We start from the raw sequence: 19,356 nt of genomic DNA on the forward strand, positions 1-19,356 counted from the left end.
CTGCTCTCTGACAGTACAATACAGCCGTCAAACATTACATTTTTGTCATTTAGCAGACGCTCTTATCCAGAGCAACTTACAGTTAGTGAGTGCATAAATCTTCCTACTGGCCCCCCGTGGGAAACGAACCCACAACCCTGGCGTTGCAAGTGCCATGCTCTACCAACTGAGCTACAGGGGACTAGACTTTAAACGTGACTTTATTTTCTCTTATCCACAACAGGCTTGCTGTTTACCAACACGATCTGCAGATGTGTCTTGGTGACTCAGACAGATATAGCAACACTACAGGCCATATTCCAGATACTGAACCATTTACAGTGGGGAAAAAAAGTATTTAGTCAGCCACCAATTGTGCAAGTTCTCCCACTTAAAAAGATGAGAGAGGCCTGTAATTTTCATCATAGGTACACGTCAACTATGACAGACAAATTGAGAATTTCTTTTCCAGAAAATCACATTGTAGGATTTTTAATGAATTTATTTGCAAATTATGGTGGAAAATAAGTATTTGGTCACCTACAAACAAGCAAGATTTCTGGCTCTCACAGACCTGTAACTTCTTCTTTAAGAGGCTCCTCTGTCCTCCACTCGTTACCTGTATTAATGGCACCTGTTTGAACTTGTTATCAGTATAAAAGACACCTGTCCACAACCTCAAACAGTCACACTCCAAACTCCACTATGGCCAAGACCAAAGAGCTGTCAAAGGACACCAGAAACAAAATTGTAGACCTGCACCAGGCTGGGAAGACTGAATCTGCAATAGGTAAGCAGCTTGGTTTGAAGAAATCAACTGTGGGAGCAATTATTAGGAAATGGAAGACATACAAGACCACTGATAATCTCCCTCGATCTGGGGCTCCACGCAAGATCTCACCCCGTGGGGTCAAAATGATCACAAGAACGGTGAGCAAAAATCCCAGAACCACACGGGGGGACCTAGTGAATGACCTGCAGAGAGCTGGGACCAAAGTAACAAAGCCTACCATCAGTAACACACTACGCCGCCAGGGACTCAAATCCTGCAGTGCCAGACGTGTCCCCCTGCTTAAGCCAGTACATGTCCAGGCCCGTCTGAAGTTTGCTAGAGTGCATTTGGATGATCCAGAAGAGGATTGGGAGAATGTCATATGGTCAGATGAAACCAAAATAGAACTTTTTGGTAAAAACTCAATTAGTCGTGTTTGGAGAACAAAGAATGCTGAGTTGCATCCAAAGAACACCATACCTACTGTGAAGCATGGGGGTGGAAACATCATGCTTTGGGGCTGTTTTTCTGCAAAGGGACCAGGACGACTGATCCGTGTAAAGGAAAGAATGAATGGGGCCATGTATCGTGAGATTTTGAGTGGAAACCTCCTTCCATCAGCAAGGGCATTGAAGATGAAACGTGGCTGGGTCTTTCAGCATGACAATGATCCCAAACACACCGCCCGGGCAACGAAGGAGTGGCTTCGTAAGAAGCATTTCAAGGTCCTGGAGTGGCCTAGCCAGTCTCCAGATCTCAACCCCATAGAAAATCTTTGGAGGGAGTTGAAAGTCCGTGTTGCCCAGCGACAGCCCCAAAACATCACTGCTCTAGAGGAGATCTGCATGGAGGAATGGGCCAAAATACCAGCAACAGTGTGTGAAAACCTTGTGAAGACTTACAGAAAACGTTTGACCTGTGTCATTGCCAACAAAGGGTATATAACAAAGTATTGAGAAACTTTTGTTATTGACCAAATACTTATTTTCCACCATAATTTGCAAATAAATTCATTAAAAATCCTACAATGTGATTTTCTGGAATTATTTTTCTCATTTTGTCTGTCATAGTTGACGTGTACCTATGATGAAAATTACAGGCCTCTCTCATCTTTTTAAGTGGGAGAACTTGCACAATTGGTGGCTGATTACTTTTTTCCCCCACTGAAAAGTGCCTTCAGAAAATATTCATACCCCTTGACTTATTCCACATTTTGTTGTGTTACAGCCTGAATTCACCCATCTACACACAATACCCCAAAATGACAAAGTGAAAACATGTTTTTAGAAATTTTAACAAATTGATTGAAAATGAAATACATAAATATCTAATTTACATAAGTAGTCAACACCTCGAGTCAATACATGTTAAAATCACCTTTGGCAGCGATTACAGCTGTGAGTCTTTCTGGATAAGTCTCTAAGAGCTTTGCATGCCTGGCTTGTACAATATTTGCACACTATTCTTTTAAAAGTTATTCAAGCTCTGTCAAGTTGGTTGTTGATCATTGCTAGACAGCCATTTTCAAGTCTTGCCATAGATTTTCAGGCCGATTTAAGTAAAAACTGTAACTACGCCACTCAGGAACATTCAATGTCGTCTTGGTATGCAACTCCAGTGTATATTTGGCCTTGTGTTTTAGGTTATTGTCCTGCTCGCTGGCTCTGGCTCACTGTGTGGCCTTATTTGTCCCACTATTGTTTGTGGAGATATGCTCTGATGAAGGTCGACTGACCGAAAGCTCAGCTATATTACACTACATTTGCATATGACTGGAAGTGTGCAGAGATTTTTTCCAGTTTTGCCTTTTGCCTCCAGCACCTTCACAAATCAGCTTTGGGTGTGCAGTAGATTCTGCCTATTTTCTACAGGTTATTGTCTCCCAGTGTCTGTTGGAAAGCAGACTGAACCAGGCTTTTCTCTAGGATTTTGCCTGTGCTTAGCTCTATTCCGTTTTTTTTATCCTAAAAACTCCCTAGTCCTTGCCAATGACAAGTATACCCATAACATGAAGAGTGGTACTCAGTGTTGTGTTGGATTTGCCCCAAAGATAACGCTTTGTATTCAGGACATAAAGTTCATTTCTTTGTCAAATGTTTTGCACTTTTACTTTAGTGCCTTACTGCAAACAGGATGCATTTTTTGGAATATTTGTATTCTGTACAGGCTTCACTATGTCATTTAGGTTAGAACTGTGAAGTAACTACAATGTTGTTGATCCATCCTTAGTTTTCCCCTATCACAGCCATTAAACTCTGTTACTGTTTTAAAGTCACTATTGGCCTCATGGTGAAATCATGAGTTAGGAAGGACACCTGTATCTTTGTAGTGACTGGGTGTATTGATACACCATCCAACGTGTAATTAATAACTTCATCATGCTCAAAGGGATATTCAGTGTCTGCTTTTTTTTTTTTTTACCCATCTAGCAATAGGTGCCCTACTTTGCCAGGCATTGGAAAACCTCCCTGGTCTTTGTAGTGGAATCTGTTTGAAATTCATTGCTCGACTGAGGGACCATACAGATAATTGTGTAGGGTACAGAGATAAGGTAGTCATTAAAAAATAATGTTAAACACTATTATTGCACACAGAGTGAGTCCATGCAACGTATTATGTGACTTATTAAGCACATATTTACTCCTGAACTTATTTAGGCTTGCCATAACAAAAGGGTTGAATACTTATTGACTCAAGACATTTCAGCTTTGCATTTTTAATTTATTTGTAAACATTTCTAAAAACATAATTCCACTTTGATATTATGGGGTATTGTGTGTAGGTCAGTGACACAAAATCTCAATTTAATCCATTATAAATTCAGGATGTAACACAACAAAATGTGGGAAAAGTCAAGGGGTGTGATAACTTTTTGAAGGCACTGTATGTTGCAGTGACATGTAGTGTACAGCATATTCCAGTACGTCTGATATACTTAATAAGATGTGTCATCTCTGCAGACATATGGTCATGTATTGCTTCTTATGTCCCTTACCTCTCCTTTCCTAGGACGAGAAGGCTGAAGGTTTCATCAGCCTACCTGAGTTCCGAATAGATCGAGCTATTGAATGCAGAAGGAAACAGTGAGTGTTTTTGTGATTAATGTTTTATTTTGTCTCTCAAACTGTTAGTGAACCTGGGGATTTAAAAGAAAACACAAAGCCTAAATGAAACACAGAGACAAGCACATCATACATTATTGCCAGCACGAGTGCTTCTGTTTGGCTTCAAAGGGACAACACAGAAACAGATTATGCTGTTGCGTGGCATGATTATTTTATTTTCATAATAAGAGCTTTAAATAGCTGTGGCACAAAGTAGTAGAAGTAATAGGTGTCTGTTTCCACCTGAGAAGCTGACTGGGTCATGTAGGGATCAAAGAGGGGTCAACATGCCAGCCAGCCAGGCCTCGTGTCCACTGTTACAGAACCGCTGGCCTCTGGGGACTACAGCAGTGATAAGCAGATCACATACAGTACACTTACTTGGCCATTACCAAATCGCATTGTACCACGTGGTCTGGATCTCAGGCTAACAGAATGGAATCATGCAGAATTGAGATGTTTAAGCATCAGATGAACTAAAACATTACACAGACTAAATGGATGTTGTTTCTGCTTCTGCTACAGTGCCTTCAAAGCCTGCCATCCCAAAATCAAGAGTTTCTTTTTCGCCACAGACTGTTTGGAGGAGATGAACAGGTAAGAACACGGGCCTCGTGTAGCTCAGTTGGTAGAGCATGGCCCTTGCAACGCCAGGGTTGTGGGTTCGATTCCCACGGGGGGCCAGTATGAAAAAAAAAAAATGCCCTCACTAACTGTAAGTCGCTCTGGATAAGAGCATCTGCTAAATGACTAAAATATAAATGTAAGACTATTTTTTCTAACATTACTACCAGTGCTATGATGGTAGGGTTAGTTAGTGTGCTTATTTAATAGAATGCTCTCTTGGTTGCAACAGAATGTACAGTAGGTAAACAGCTTATTATCTAAGGCCTATTATCCGTTTCAGAGCATTCACAGATGGAGCTGTGGCATTGTTCTCCGTTCATTCTCAAACAGGAGGAATAAGAAAATATACTTTAGATGTCTGTAGTGTTCTACTGAGATGTTATTTTTCTTTGTTTTCTACTGAGCAGGATGTATCTTGTTTCAAGGAGCCCTCTGGGTCATCAGCTACTGCTTTGTTAATCAGAAACAGTTTCATCTTTCCCTTGTGTTGTGACTGATTCACTTGTTATCATCTCTGGCTCTTTGCTTTGCAATTATGTGGCAGTGTTGATCACAAATTCCCTTTATTGATTGAGTAGCATTAGCAAAAGAAAGGATGTGAGAGGATTCAGAGACTGCATATCATGCCATCGATATACATTATTTTCTTCAATGCAGACTGTTAAAGGTCCAATGCAGCCGTTTTTATGTCAATATCAAAAAAGTTCTGGGTAACAATTAAGTACCTTAAAATGGTCAAAAATAAACAAAAAAGCTTATTAGAGAAGAGCAATTTCTCAAGCAAGAATTTGACTAGGACTGTCTGGGAGTGGCCTGAGTGGGGAGGGGAAAACTGAGAGGTTTGGAACACTCTTTCTTATTGGTCTATTAACTAATTTACCATCACCAGGCAGGCCAAAACTTCATCCCACCAAAACAGGCTGAAACTTTTCAAACAGCTCTTACAATAAAAGGGCATTATCATAATTTTCATAATGTCACAGTATTATTCCAACCTCATAGCGTGGAAATATATATAAAACACAGGAAAATCATGTTTTTAACTGGACTGGGCCTTTAATTATGTGCAACATACAGGGCTGGCGTTATGGGCGGGCCTTAGGGGGCCTGACCCGCCCTACCGTACCTCCTTGCCGTCCAAATAAAATATTGAAATATTGATCATGTATTTGACCGAGACGCACACCAACAGAAAGACGCATCAATCTCAGTTAAAGAATCAGAGCGAGCGAAACGGCGCCCCTCTGTCTCAGTATGGGTAGACCATGTATCTGATGCTGTCTGGACCAATGGAGTATGGCATGTCATACTATTTCTGGCCAGACAGCATCAGAACATGGTCTACCCATACTGAGACACATGGTTACATATAGAGGGGCGCTGTTTCACTCACTCGGGTGCTTTCTCCAGTGATATAGTTTCAGCAGAGAGGAAGAGGCGAGCAAGAGGGCTCTCTCGCCAAAATCTGTTCAGTATAAGCCCAATGCGTTTCTATGGGAATAATATGCAGACCTAAACTTGTCGCCTGCCTTCCTGCCTTTGGGAGAAAGACTATGGAGCCAGATAACTGCTAAAAGGTTGAATGTATGTATCTGTGACGAGGTGTGAATGAAGGAGTCAGGCGCAGGAGGTTAAATACCGAAGTCCAGAGTTTATTCCGTTTACATAAATCAAACGCCCAAAGCGTCAAATGAAACTATTACAAGGGAAAACATCCACCTTGGCATAAACACAGTGAATAGTAGCTCAACCGAGCTACACGCTCTCACAACAACCACTCACAAAGACAAGGGGAACAGAGGGAACACTTATACACATACTAATTAGGGGAATGAGCACCAGGTGTGTGTGATTGACAAGACATGACAAGTGGAGTGATGAGAATGGGATCGGCAGTAGCTAGTACTCCGGTAACGATGAATGCCGAAGCCTGCCCGAACCAGGAGGGGGGGCAGCCTCGGCGGAAGTCGTGACAGTATCGTTAGGATCATAAGAAAATCCATACGTAAATTGTTAGGATTGTAAGAAAAGCCATGCGTGAAACATGAACATAAACGTGAAATTTCATCTGAACATATAAACACCATGTTACGATTATGGACTAACATTTTAGGCTTCAACAAATCCTGTGTTGCAATTCTGACCTACAATAATACTTTTCAGAGTTTTGGCAGTTTCATCTCACCAACAAAAAAAGTCAGGGAAACCGGAAAGAGGTATCCTGCACGTTTTCAAGTTAAAAGTCTCCATTCTCTATTACTCGTCAGTTGAGTTTACTTCACATTTAGGTAGCTAATGTAATGTAATGGATCTGTTTGCAAGCTGAAGTCTAAATAGCACTAGCTGTATTATGCCTACAACAGTGAAGTTTCAGTCCGCTAGGTGTATCTCTACAGCATGGGCATATCTCTGGGTGACGTGGACATCCCCATGCATGCACCTTATCAAAATATGACTAATTCAATATTGCACCACCCCATTCTCTGGGCTCTGTCTGCAATCATAACCAGTAGTATATACCAGGAATAATGAAACAGAATAATAGATGTTTGGTGAATCTATGAATTATGTATGACCACTGTAGTCTTTTTTTATAGAATATTTTTAAATGTATTTCATCACTCAAAATCTTGCCAAAGTATATTCTGTAGGAGGGGTTAATATGAATTTAACGTAATTTGACAAGATTTATATCAATCGGGTCATGAACATATGGACTTTGAAATGAACAAGGGAGAGGTTAAACGTAGGCCAAGTCTGGCATTAGCTTATTACCACACTTTACAATAACTCTGTTGCAGTGATCTTAGGTAGTCTCCATATAGGCTATTCCCTCCATCGCGACACTGCTGCCCAGTTGAAGAGTTTGTGATCTCCATGCAGCACCACAACACCATGCGCCTTCGGAAAAGCACCCCTCAGCCTCAGAAGATGCCCTTCTGGAGGCATGCAGCCATATAGTCATTATATATGGGGGAGGCAGGTAGCTTAGTGGTTAAGAGCGTTGTGCCAGTAACCGAAAGGTCGCTGGTTCTAATACCCGAGCCGACTAGGTGAAAAATCTGTCGATGTGCCCTTGAGCAAGGCACTTAACCCTAATTGCTCATGTAAGTCACTCTGGATAAGAGCGTCTGCTAAATGACTAAAAAAATAAAAAAAATAAAAAATACCCTAATGTAGGCCTATTTGCCTACTAGCCAAATAAAGCGCAGAGCATGCAACTCATCAATCCAACATATTTGAACATTTAATTAATCCTTCATTCAGTTCAGTCAGTATGTCATCCATTCTGTAATTTGTCTGAGTTGCAATGGGAACTAAATCAAAGAGAATAGAACAGTCTTATCCATTTGTTTATTGAAATCCATATGTGTATTCAAAATTATCTAAGTTCTTTAGCCTATCACTTTAATAATTCAATGTTTAATTTAGGCCTATCCAAATAAAAAGAATAGGCCAGTAACTTGTAGGAATTGCAATTTAGGCTATCATTTTGGGTACTGGTCTCTTGCAAAATAATTTTAGAATTCTATTTGTGTTTTATAACTGTTTTTATTATAGGCCTCCCCTTAAAAAGAAACCGTAGCTCACAGGCCTCAATAGTTGAAGAAGCACGTGCAGTGGCTGATAGGGAAAACAGATCTGGCAATAAGAATAGGCTACAGATAGTCTTGACCATTTGGGAACCCATGGCTATTTAGCTCAGGACAGGTTATAGACAATAATTGATCAATATTTAGTTTTGTCTCATTTATTGACATGGACATAGCCTCTGCATGATGGGGTTGTGCAATGCAAATGGCCATAACAAGCCTACATACAGAGTGGAATTCGCAAATACAACAATCAAAATGCCTAATATAAGGCCTACAGTCCGTGCTCCCAAATACTGGAAAAAGTGTGATTCATTAGGTTACGTGATCACCACAGTAGCCCCATGCGGCTATACAAATAAATTAGGCAATTATATGGCCATTAAATAACACACAAAAGCATGGCATATTTAGATAGTGGAAAAGGCCTAGCCTAAATCATATTTATTTTCTATTTTGCAGCTCAGGCGGTTATTCTAGACAAGGCTCTTCTGTGTCTTTAGTATCATTATTTTTGTTAGTATCATTCTCACACAAGTCATTTGCTGAAAGCCCAAGCCTATACTACGCCATGTACTGGTATAACGTCGTTATCGAATGCCAAAAAAAAAAAAAAAAAAAAAAAAATAACCTTGGAAATGAAACCGGAAGCTGCAAAGCAACTCTAACGTCTGGGCTAGAGTTGCTTGATTGACTAGCTAACTTCGACTAGCTACGTTCGGTTTATGTCCTTTGCAGATGCCACATTCCTGACAAAAGTTTGTACTACAAAAAAGATCTGTAGCCGAGTAAAGGGAGACGTAAAGTAAGAATTGAACGTGTAAATGTTCATTCATAGTCATAACGTAGGGGTTGTACGTTTACAGATCTAATTTAACGGTTATGTTTTATGTTTCACGCACGGCTTTTCTTACGATCCTAACAATTTACGTACGTTCAACCTTCTGGCAGCTATTTGGCTCCATAAAAGACTCCCATTGTTAGGGCGGAGACATGAGCATCTCGTCATTATATACAGATCTCTGGTTTCAGCCTCTTGCGAATTAGAAAGGAAAGTTGGCGGGTGCATAGTGCACTGTTAGGATGCTGGATTGCCCTAATGGTTTCGCCAAAATTATATAATTACTCCTGTCTAAATAAAATAATTCAAAATACTTCACCAGGGAGCATGACTTAGTCACAGAGGATCATTAGCTTCTTTAAAATGTTTTGCTGTGGATTGTTTCAAATCACAAGTGTGTTTGGGAAGCCCGCGATTTGGGTAGTGCGCGTGGCAATAGGTCTAGCTGATTGAGTTGCGGCTGTCAGTCAAAAGCGTCTAAAATATGTGTGAAGATAATGTGTCTTTAGTATAACTTTAAATGTTGCATCAAGAAAGGGAGGGGGTGTGGCGAAGATATCGTGCATGCATATGTAGGAAAGTGCCCATTTGGCAATGTCTTATTTTGGATTGTTTTAACGTACACCACTGATTTTTTCTTTGCCTCACACAAGTCAACAGTCAATTTTTTTAACATCCATTGCGAATGATAGTTCCTCAGTATTTTAAAAATCCTGGCCTCAATAATCACCAAGCCTCGTGTGAAAGAGCAAAATATAATGATCTGATGATCCCATATATCCAGTGCAAACGTCATAAAAAACAGCTTTCTGTCCTGAGCTCACTGGCACAGGAAGATTTAAGGGCCCGGAATAGGCTAGTTGATACACTGTTTCAAGTTCGTTAAAGACAGCTTCAGGCTGGACCCTGTGATGATTTGATACAATGTTGAACTTCACTAGCAATAGCTCAAGTGAAGACAGATAGAAAGGGAGGCAGACAGGCGGAGAAGAGAGATGAATGTGATTGAAAGAACCAGAATTTTCATCTGGATATTTTCTACCGTTTTTATTTGTCGGCTTTAGGTCTATGTATTTTACTTAGTTGATGATGGAAGTTATAGGCCTACTCAGTGGCGATGTTAGCATGTAAATGTTGGTGGGGCAAACATTATTATTTAATTTTTTTATGCATGCCAGCAAAGCCAGTACACAACACAACACTAAACAATACATTAATTGCACTATAATGGTGACAAACGGTGCCCACAAACTGTTAGTCACCATTCAGCCTCATTTACTGTCTTTTTAAAAAACATAGCTGAAATGGCTGACTTGCTTAAACAAATGTGATTTCTACTGACAATTGAGATGTACAAACTATGGCATAATGGAACAACGAGCGGATAAGAGGCAAATCTTAATTTCAATGAAGACATTAATGAGCGAGCTAGGACGGAGGTAGTCAATATAACTATTTGTTCAGCACTTTGAAATGTACAGCGACAGAATTCAGAACATGGGCCGTTCTTACAGTATTCTCCCTGTACACCATGTCAGAACAGTAGGATAAATAAAGGGGGCATATAAGCAGAAAATGAAAGCTCTTACAATATTCGATTACATTTCTCTAAAACAGGCTATAGGCTACATGTGCACCATCAAGTCAGCACAGTAGGCTAAGTTATGAGGGAGGAAAGGGACCTAATTATTAGGGTGAGGCACATGGGCTACTAACAGCTTACTACACAACATACACTTAGTATTACTTTCTTAGCTACAGTATACATATCTCCCTGGCATATTACTAATTTATGCAGCAGCATACATTTGGACTCACCTTGTTGTGCTGTGCTCACTTGAACAGGAAAGTGGCGCGGCGGTCATTCTTGTGGGGCTCTAGAAAGAGGCCCGAAATCCCGACTTGGAATGCCGAGTTGGATGACCGTTCAAAATTATTTTCTGTATTTTCCCAGTCGGAGTTACAGTGGGGGAAAAAAGTATTTAGTCAGCCACCAATTGTGCAAGTTCTCCCACTTAAAAAGATGAGAGAGGCCTGTAATTTTCATCATAGGTACACGTCAACTATGACAGACAAAATGAGAAAAGAAAATCCAGAAAATCACATTGTAGGATTTTTAATGAATTTATTTGCAAATTATGTTGGAAAATAAGTATTTGGTCAATAACAAAAGTTTCTCAATACTTTGTTATATACCCTTTGTTGGCAATGACACAGGTCAAACGTTTTCTGTAAGTCTTCACAAGGTTTTCACACACTGTTGCTGGTATTTTGGCCCATTCCTCCATGCAGATCTCCTCTAGAGCAGTGATGTTTTGGGGCTGTCGCTGGGCAACACGGACTTTCAACTCCCTCCAAAGATTTTCTATGGGGTCCCAATCCTCTTCTGGATCATCCAAATGCATTCTAGCCAACTTCAGACAGGCCTGGACATGTACTGGCTTAAGCAGGGGGACACGTCTGGCACTGCAGGATTTGAGTCCCTGGTGGCGTAGTGTGTTACTGATGGTAGGCTTTGTTACTTTGGTCCCAGCTCTCTGCAGGTCATTCACTAGGTCCCCCCGTGTGGTTCTGGGATTTTTGCTCACCGTTCTTGTGATCATTTTGACCCCACGGGGTGAGATCTTGCGTGGAGCCCCAGATCGAGGGAGATTATCAGTGGTCTTGTATGTCTTCCATTTCCTAATAATTGCTCCCACAGTTGATTTCTTCAAACCAAGCTGCTTACCTATTGCAGATTCAGTCTTCCCAGCCTGGTGCAGGTCTACAATTTTGTTTCTGGTGTCCTTTGACAGCTCTTTGGTCTTGGCCATAGTGGAGTTTGGAGTGTGACTGAGGTTGTGGACAGGTGTCTTTTATACTGATAACAAGTTCAAACAGATGCCATTAATACAGGTAACGAGTGGAGGACAGAGGAGCCTCTTAAAGAAGAAGTTACAGGTTTGTGAGAGCCAGAAATATTGCTTGTTTGTAGGTGACCAAATACTTATTTTCCACCATAATTTGCAAATAAATTCATTAGAAATCCTACAATGTGATTTTCTGGAATTTTTTTTCTCAATTTGTCTGTCATAGTTGACGTGTACCTATGATGAAAATTCCAGGCCTCTCTCTTCTTTTTAAGTGGGAGAACTTGCACAATTGGTGGCTGACTAAATACTTTTTTTCCCCACTGTAGTTCTATCCGAGTTCCCAGTTGTCTTGAACTCACTGAAGTATGAGATTTCTCAGTTCCGAGTTTCTAGTTGTTTTGAACGCAGCAGAGGTCATGCTGGATTGACAGCATGGCCAATGTATTCAACCTTTTCTGGCCCATGGCGTTACCCCCTTTTTCGATTTTTTTTAGGGGGTAGATCAGCTTTAATATTGCAGATAGATTGTAACTTCCATCAATGTAATTGTCTGCATCACTTCCAATCCCCCATATGTTTTTTTCCTCGCAAATATATATATATATATATATATACAGTGCCTTGCAAAAGTATTCATCCCCCTTGACGTTTTTCCTATTTTGTTGCATTACAACCTGTAATTTAAATTGATTTTTATTTGGATTTCATGTAATGGACATACACAAAATAGTCCAAATTGGTGAAGTGAAATAAAAAAAATTACTTGTTTAAAAAAATTCTAAAAAATAAATAACGGAAAAGTGGTGCCTGCATATGTATTCACCCCTTTTGCTATGAAGCCCCTAAATAAGATCTGGTGCAACCAATTACCTTCAGGAGTCACATAATTAATTTAATAAAGTCCACCTGTGTGCAATCTAAGTGTCATATGATCTGTCACATGATCTCAGTATATACACACACCTGTTCTGAAAGGCCCCAGAGTCTGCAACACCATTAAGCAAGGGGCACCACCAAGCAAACGGCACCATGAAGACCAAGGAGCTCTCCAAACAGGTCAGGGATAAAGTTGTGGAGAAGTACAGATCAGGGTTGGGTTATAAAAAAAATATCTGAAACGTTGAACATCCCACGGAACACCATTAAATCCATTTTTTTTAATGGAAAGAATATGGCACCACAACAAACCTGCCAAGAGAGGGTCGCCCACCAAAACTCACGGACCAGGCAAGGAGGGCATTAATCAGAGAGGTAACAAAGAGACCAAAGATAACCCTGAAGGAGCTGCAAAGCTCCACAGCGGAGATTGGAGTATCTGTCCATAGGACCACTTTAAGCCATACACTCCACAGAGCTGGGCTTTACGGAAGAGTGGCCAGAAAAAAGCCATTGCTTAAAGAAAAAAATAAGCAAACACGTTTTGTGTTCGCCAAAAGGCATATGGGAGACTCCCCAAACATATGGAAGAAGGTACTCTGGTCAGATGAAACTAAAATTGAGCTTTTTGGCCATCAAGGAAAATGCTATGTCTGGCACAAACCCAACACCTCTCATCACCCAGAGAACACCATCCCCACAGTGAAGCATGGTGGTGGCAGCATGTTTTTCATCGGCAGGGACTGGGAAACTGGTCAGAATTGAAGGAATGATGGATGGCGCTAAATACAGGGAAATTCTTGAGGGAAACCTGTTTCACTCTTCCAGAGATTTGAGACCGGGACGGTGGTTCACTTTCCAGCAGGACAATGATCCTAAGCATACTGCTAAAGCAACACTCGAGTGGTTTAAGGGGAAACATTTAAATGTCTTGGAATGGCCTAGTCAAACCCCAGACCTCAATCCAATTGAGAATCTGTGGTATGACTTAAAGATTGCTGAACACCTGCGGAACCCATCCAACTTGAAGGAGCTGGAGCAGTTTTGCCTTGAAGAATGGGAAAACATCCCAGTGGCTAGATGTGCCAAGCTTATAGAGACATACCCCAAGAGACTTGCAGCTGTAATTGCTGCAAAAGGTGGCTCTACAAAGTATTGACTTTGGGGGGCTGAATAGTTATGCACGCTCAGGTTATTTTTTTTGGTCTTATTTCTTGTTTGTTTCACCCCCAAAAATATTTTGCATCTTCAAAGTGGTAGGCATGTTGTGTAAATCAAATGATACAAACCCCCAAAAAATCAATTTTATTTCCAGGTGGTAAGGCAACAAAATAGGAAAAATGCCAAGGGGGTGAATACTTTCGCAATCCACTGTACAATAGCCACAGTAGCTACAGTGGGGAAAAAAAGTATTTAGTCAGCCACCAATTGTGCAAGTTCTCCCACTTAAAAAGATGAGAGAGGCCTGTAATTTTCATCATAGGTACACGTCAACTATGACAGACAAATTGAGAAAAAATTATCCAGAAAATCACTTTGTAGGATTTTTAATGAATTTATTTGCAAATTATGGTGGAAAATAAGTATATGGTCACCTACAAACAAGCAAGATTTCTGGCTCTCACAGACCTGTAACTTCTTCTTTAAGAGGCTCCTCTGTCCTCCACTCGATACCTGTATTAATGGCACCTGTTTGAACTTGTTATCAGTATAAAAGACACCTGTCCACAACCTCAAACAGTCACACTCCACACTCCACAATGGCCAAGACCAAAGAGCTGTCAAAGGACACCAGAAACAAAATTGTAGATCTGCACCAGGCTGGGAAGACTGAATCTGCAATAGGTAAGCAGCTTGGTTTGAAGAAATCAACTGTGGGAGCAATTATTAGGAAATGGAAGACATACAAGACCACTGATAATCTCCCTCGATCTGGGGCTCCACGCAAGATCTCACCCCGTGGGGTCAAAATGATCACAAGAACAGTGAGCAAAAATCCCAGAACCACACGGGGGGATCTAGTGAATGACCTGCAGAGAGCTGGGACCAAAGTAACAAAGCCTACCATCAGTAACACACTACGCCGCCAGGGACTCAAATCCTGCAGTGCCAGACGTGTCCCCCTGCTTAAGCCAGTACATGTCCAGGCCCGTCTGAAGTTTGCTAGAGTGTATTTGGATGATCCAGAAGAGGATTGGGAGAATGTCATATGGTCAGATGAAACCAAAATAGAACTTTTTGGTAAAAACTCAACTCGTCGTGTTTGGAGGACAAAGAATGCTGAGTTGCATCCAAAGAACACCATACCTACTGTGAAGCATGGGGGTGGAAACATCATGCTTTGGGGCTGTTTTTATGCAAAGGGACCAGGACGACTGATCCGTGTAAAGGAAAGAATGAATGGGGCCATGTATCGTGAGATTTTGAGTGAAAACCTCCTTCCATCAGCAAGGGCATTGAAGATGAAACGTGGCTGGGTCTTTCAGCATGACAATGATCCCAAACACACCGCCCGGGCAACGAAGGAGTGGCTTCGTAAGAAGCATTTCTAGGTCCTGGAGTGGCCTAGCCAGTCTCCAGATCTCAACCCCATAGAAAATCTTTGGAGGGAGTTGAAAGTCTGTGTTGCCCAGTGACAGCCCCAAAACATCATTGCTCTAGAGGAGATCTGCATGGAGGAATGGGCCAAAATACCTGCAACAGTGTGTGAAAACCTTGTGAAGACTTACAGAAAACATTTGACCTGTGTCATTGCCAACAAATGGTATATAACAAAGTATTGAGAAACTTTTGTTATTGACCAAATACTTATTTTCCACCATAATTTGCAAATAAATTCATTAAAAATCCTACAATGTGATTTTCTGGAATTATTTTTCTCATTTTGTCTGTCATAGTTGACGTGTACCTATGATGAAAATTACAGGCCTCTCTCATCTTTTTAAGTGGGAGAACTTGCACAATTGGTGGCTGACTAAATACTTTTTTTCCCCACTGTACATCAGCTGTAGCTGTAGTGGAGCGGGTCGAGAACTTCAATCTACATCGGTATCTACATCACTAAGGACCTATCATGGTCCACACACCCACACAGTCGTGAGGAGGGCACAACAACGCCTCTTCCCCCTCAGGAGGTTGAAAATATTTGGCATGGGCCCTCAGATCCTCAAAAAGTTCCATCCAGGACCTCTTTACTAGGCAGTGTCAGAGGAAGGCCCTAAAAATTGTCAAAGACTCCAGCCACCCAAGTCATAGACTGTTCTCTCTGCTACCGCACAGCAAGTGGTACCGGAGCGCCAAGTTTGGGGCCAAAAGGCTCCTGAACAGCTTCTAACCCCAACCCATAGGACTGGTGAACAGTTAATCAAATTGCTACCCAGACTATTTGCATTGACCCCCTTTTTTTTGCACTGACTCTTTTGCACTTGCTCTATCTGGTTGTAAGGCAACAAAATAGGAAAAATGTCAAGGGGGGTGAAAACTTTCGCAAGCCACTGTATATATACACATATACATACAGTTGAAGTCGAAAGTTTACATACACTTAGGTTGGAGTCATTAAAACTCGTTTTTCAACCACTCCACAAATGTCTTGTTAACAAACTATAGTTTTGGCAAGTAGGTTAGGACATCTACTTTGTGCATGACACAAGTAATTTTTCCAACAATTGTTTACAGACAGATTATTTCACTTATAATTCACTGTATCACAATTCCAGTGGGTCAGAAGTTTACATACACTAAGTTGACTGTGCCTTTATACAGCTTGGAAAATTCCAGAAAATTATGTCATGGCTTTAGAAGCTTCTGACAGGCTAATTGACATCATTTGAGTCAATTGGAGGTGTATCTGTGGATGTATTTCAAGGCCTACCTTCAAACTCAGTGCCTCTTTGCTTGACATCATGGGAAAATCAAAAGAAATCAGCCAAAATTGTAGACCTCCACAAGTCTGGTTCATCTTTGGGAGCAATTTCCAAATACCTGAAGGTACCACGTTCATCTGTACAAACAATAGTACGCAAGTATAAAATGGACAGTGCCAAAACAAATGATCTAATAAGTCTCTTCGCAGCTAAATCTGCAGAGCTGGGAAGATTGTATCCCCCATATAAATAACATTCTATTGGTAGCAAGAATTTTATATAATAATTTAAATTGAAAAATTCTAAGTTTTGAATCAGTCGTCGTTTTTGCGCATCAGTTCATAAACACTATGCCATGGAATCGGTACGTCAAAAATCTCTTCCCAACTATTTTGCAATCTATATGGGATGGCTGTCAATCATTTGGTCCTTAAATGAAACTGGTATACTTTTTTATTTATCACAATTTTCTTTAACCAATTATGTTCTTTAATGCAGGGCCGACAGACAAGTTCCTTACTTTTTCCGATCTTGTCTCATCGCTGCAACTCCCCTACGGACTTGGCGAAGGTTGAGAGTCAAGCCGCACTGCTTCTTGACACACTGCTCGCTTAACCCGGAAGCCAGCCGTACCAATGTGTCGAAGGAAACACTGTCGAACTGACGACCGTGGTCAGCTTGCAGGCACCCGGCCCGCCACAAGGAGTCGCTAGAGCACGATGAGACAAGGACATCCCGGTCGGCCAAACCCTCCCCTAGCACGGATGACGCTGGACCAATTGTGCGCCGCCTCATGGGTCTCCCGGTCACAGCTGGCTGTGACACAGCCTGGGATCGAACCCGGGGCTGCAGTGGTGCCTTAGCACTCATTGCTGAATTTGCGATTTCCAACTTGTTGTGTAATGTTTATGTCCAATGGCCGATGAGCACCGATACGTATTATCTACAATTTATCTTCATATGACAAGGATTGAAAAGGATTTGCCAGTAGATTGCCGACTTGATGCATGATGATGACTGCTTGTCCAACTTGCTAGCTAAGATTTTGAAAGTATGATTGTTGACATGATCAGTCCTATCAAAACTACGGTAGATATAACGTGATTTGACGTCATTTTATCTGTGGCCAATGGCCTTGAGCCTTCTTGGATGGGCACTTCTAATGTAAGTCTACGGCAGCACCCAATGGGCTTTAATTAATCTACGGTGACGTAGTGTCCCCATGAGTGACAGAACACTGAGCCAATCACGGCGCAACTAGAGAACATTACCAACCCCTACACTCCGTATTTTCCGCTGGCTGCCCCACCACCACAGAAAGCACTGAGCTAGGCTGAAACACCTGCATTTTGGAGCTGCCTTACTCAAGAAACCAAAAAAGAGACCATGATTGTATGCGGCTTTATTAACTTTTTTTTTTTTTGGGCATTGATATGTGACACGTATTAATGCCGAAATAACATGCAAAACAAAATAAAAATATGAATATATTTATATATATACAGTGGGGAGAACAAGTATTTGATACACTGCCGATTTTGCAGGTTTTCCTACTTACAAAGCATGTAGAGGTCTGTAATTTTTATCATAGGTACACTTCAACTGTGAGAGACTGAATCTAAAACAAAAATCCAGAAAATCACATTGTATGATTTTTAAGTAATTCATTTGCATTTTATTGCATGACATAAGTATTTGATACATCAGAAAAGCAGAACTTAATATTTGGTACAGAAACCTTTGTTTGCAATTACAGAGATAATATGTTTCCTGTAGGTCTTGACCAGGTTTGCACACACTGCAGCAGGGATTTTGGCCCACTCCTCCATACAGACCTTCTCCAGATCCTTCAGGTTTCGGGGCTGTCGCTGGGCAATACGGACTTTCAGCTCCCTCCAAAGATTTTCTATTGGGTTCAGGTCTGGAGACTGGCTAGGCCACTCCAGGACCTTGAGATGCTTCTTACGGAGCCACTCCTTAGTTGCCCTGGCTGTGTGTTTCGGGTCGTTGTCATGCTGGAAGACCGAGCCACGACCCATCTTCAATGCTCTTACTGAGGGAAGGAGGTTGTTGGCCAAGATCTCGAGATACATGGCCCCATCCATCCTCCCCTCAATACGGTGCAGTCGTCCTGTCCCCTTTGCAGAAAAGCATTCCCAAAAAATGATGTTTCCACCTCCATGCTTCACGGTTGGGATGGTGTTCTTGAGGTTGTACTCATCCTTCTTCTTCCTCCAAACACGGCGAGTGGAGTTTTGACCAAAAAGCTCTATTTTTGTCTCATCAGACCACATGACCTTCTCCCATTCCTCCTCTGGATCATCCAGATGGTCATTGGCAAACTTTAGACGGGCCTGGACATGCGCTGGCTTGAGCAGGGGGACCTTGCATGCGCTGCAGGATTTTTATCCATGACGGCGTAGTGTGTTACTAATGGTTTTCTTTGAGACTGTGGTCCCAGCTCTCTTCAGGTCATTGACCAGGTCCTGCCGTGTAGTTCTGGGCTGATCCCTCACCTTCCTCATGATCATTGATGCCCCACGAGGTGAGATCTTGCATGGAGCCCCAGACCGAGGGTGATTGACCGTCATCTTGAACTTCTTCCATTTTCTAATAATTGCGCCAACAGTTGTTGCCTTCTCACCAAGCTGCTTGCCTATTGTCCTGTAGCCCATCCCAGCCTTGTGCAGGTCTACAATTTTATCCCTGATGTCCTTACACAGCTCTCTGGTCTTGGCCATTGTGGAGAGGTTGGAGTCTGTTTGATTGAGTGTGTGGACAGGTGTCTTTTATACAGGTAACGAGTTCAAACAGGTGCAGTTAATACAGGTAATGAGTGGAGAACA

The 19,356-nt window shown here is 41.5% G+C and overlaps 1 protein-coding gene across 1 annotated transcript in view; it reads left to right on the plus strand.

Moving 5' to 3' along the window:
• LOC311135591 (connector enhancer of kinase suppressor of ras 2-like) overlaps nt 1-19,356 on the plus strand; it is a gene marked incomplete at both ends in the record, with an annotated part of 76,875 nt that overhangs the window by 51,959 nt on the left and 5,560 nt on the right. Inside the window, 2 exons of the mRNA XM_084169601.1 lie at nt 3,761-3,834; nt 4,381-4,452. Coding sequence (XP_084025727.1) covers nt 3,761-3,834; nt 4,381-4,452 — 146 coding nt within the window. The remainder of the gene's footprint in view (nt 1-3,760; nt 3,835-4,380; nt 4,453-19,356) is intronic.

This window comes from Coregonus lavaretus (assembly GCF_964263955.1).
Source record: "Coregonus lavaretus genome assembly, chromosome: 10".
In the NCBI taxonomy this organism is placed as follows: Eukaryota; Metazoa; Chordata; class Actinopteri; order Salmoniformes; family Salmonidae; genus Coregonus; species Coregonus lavaretus.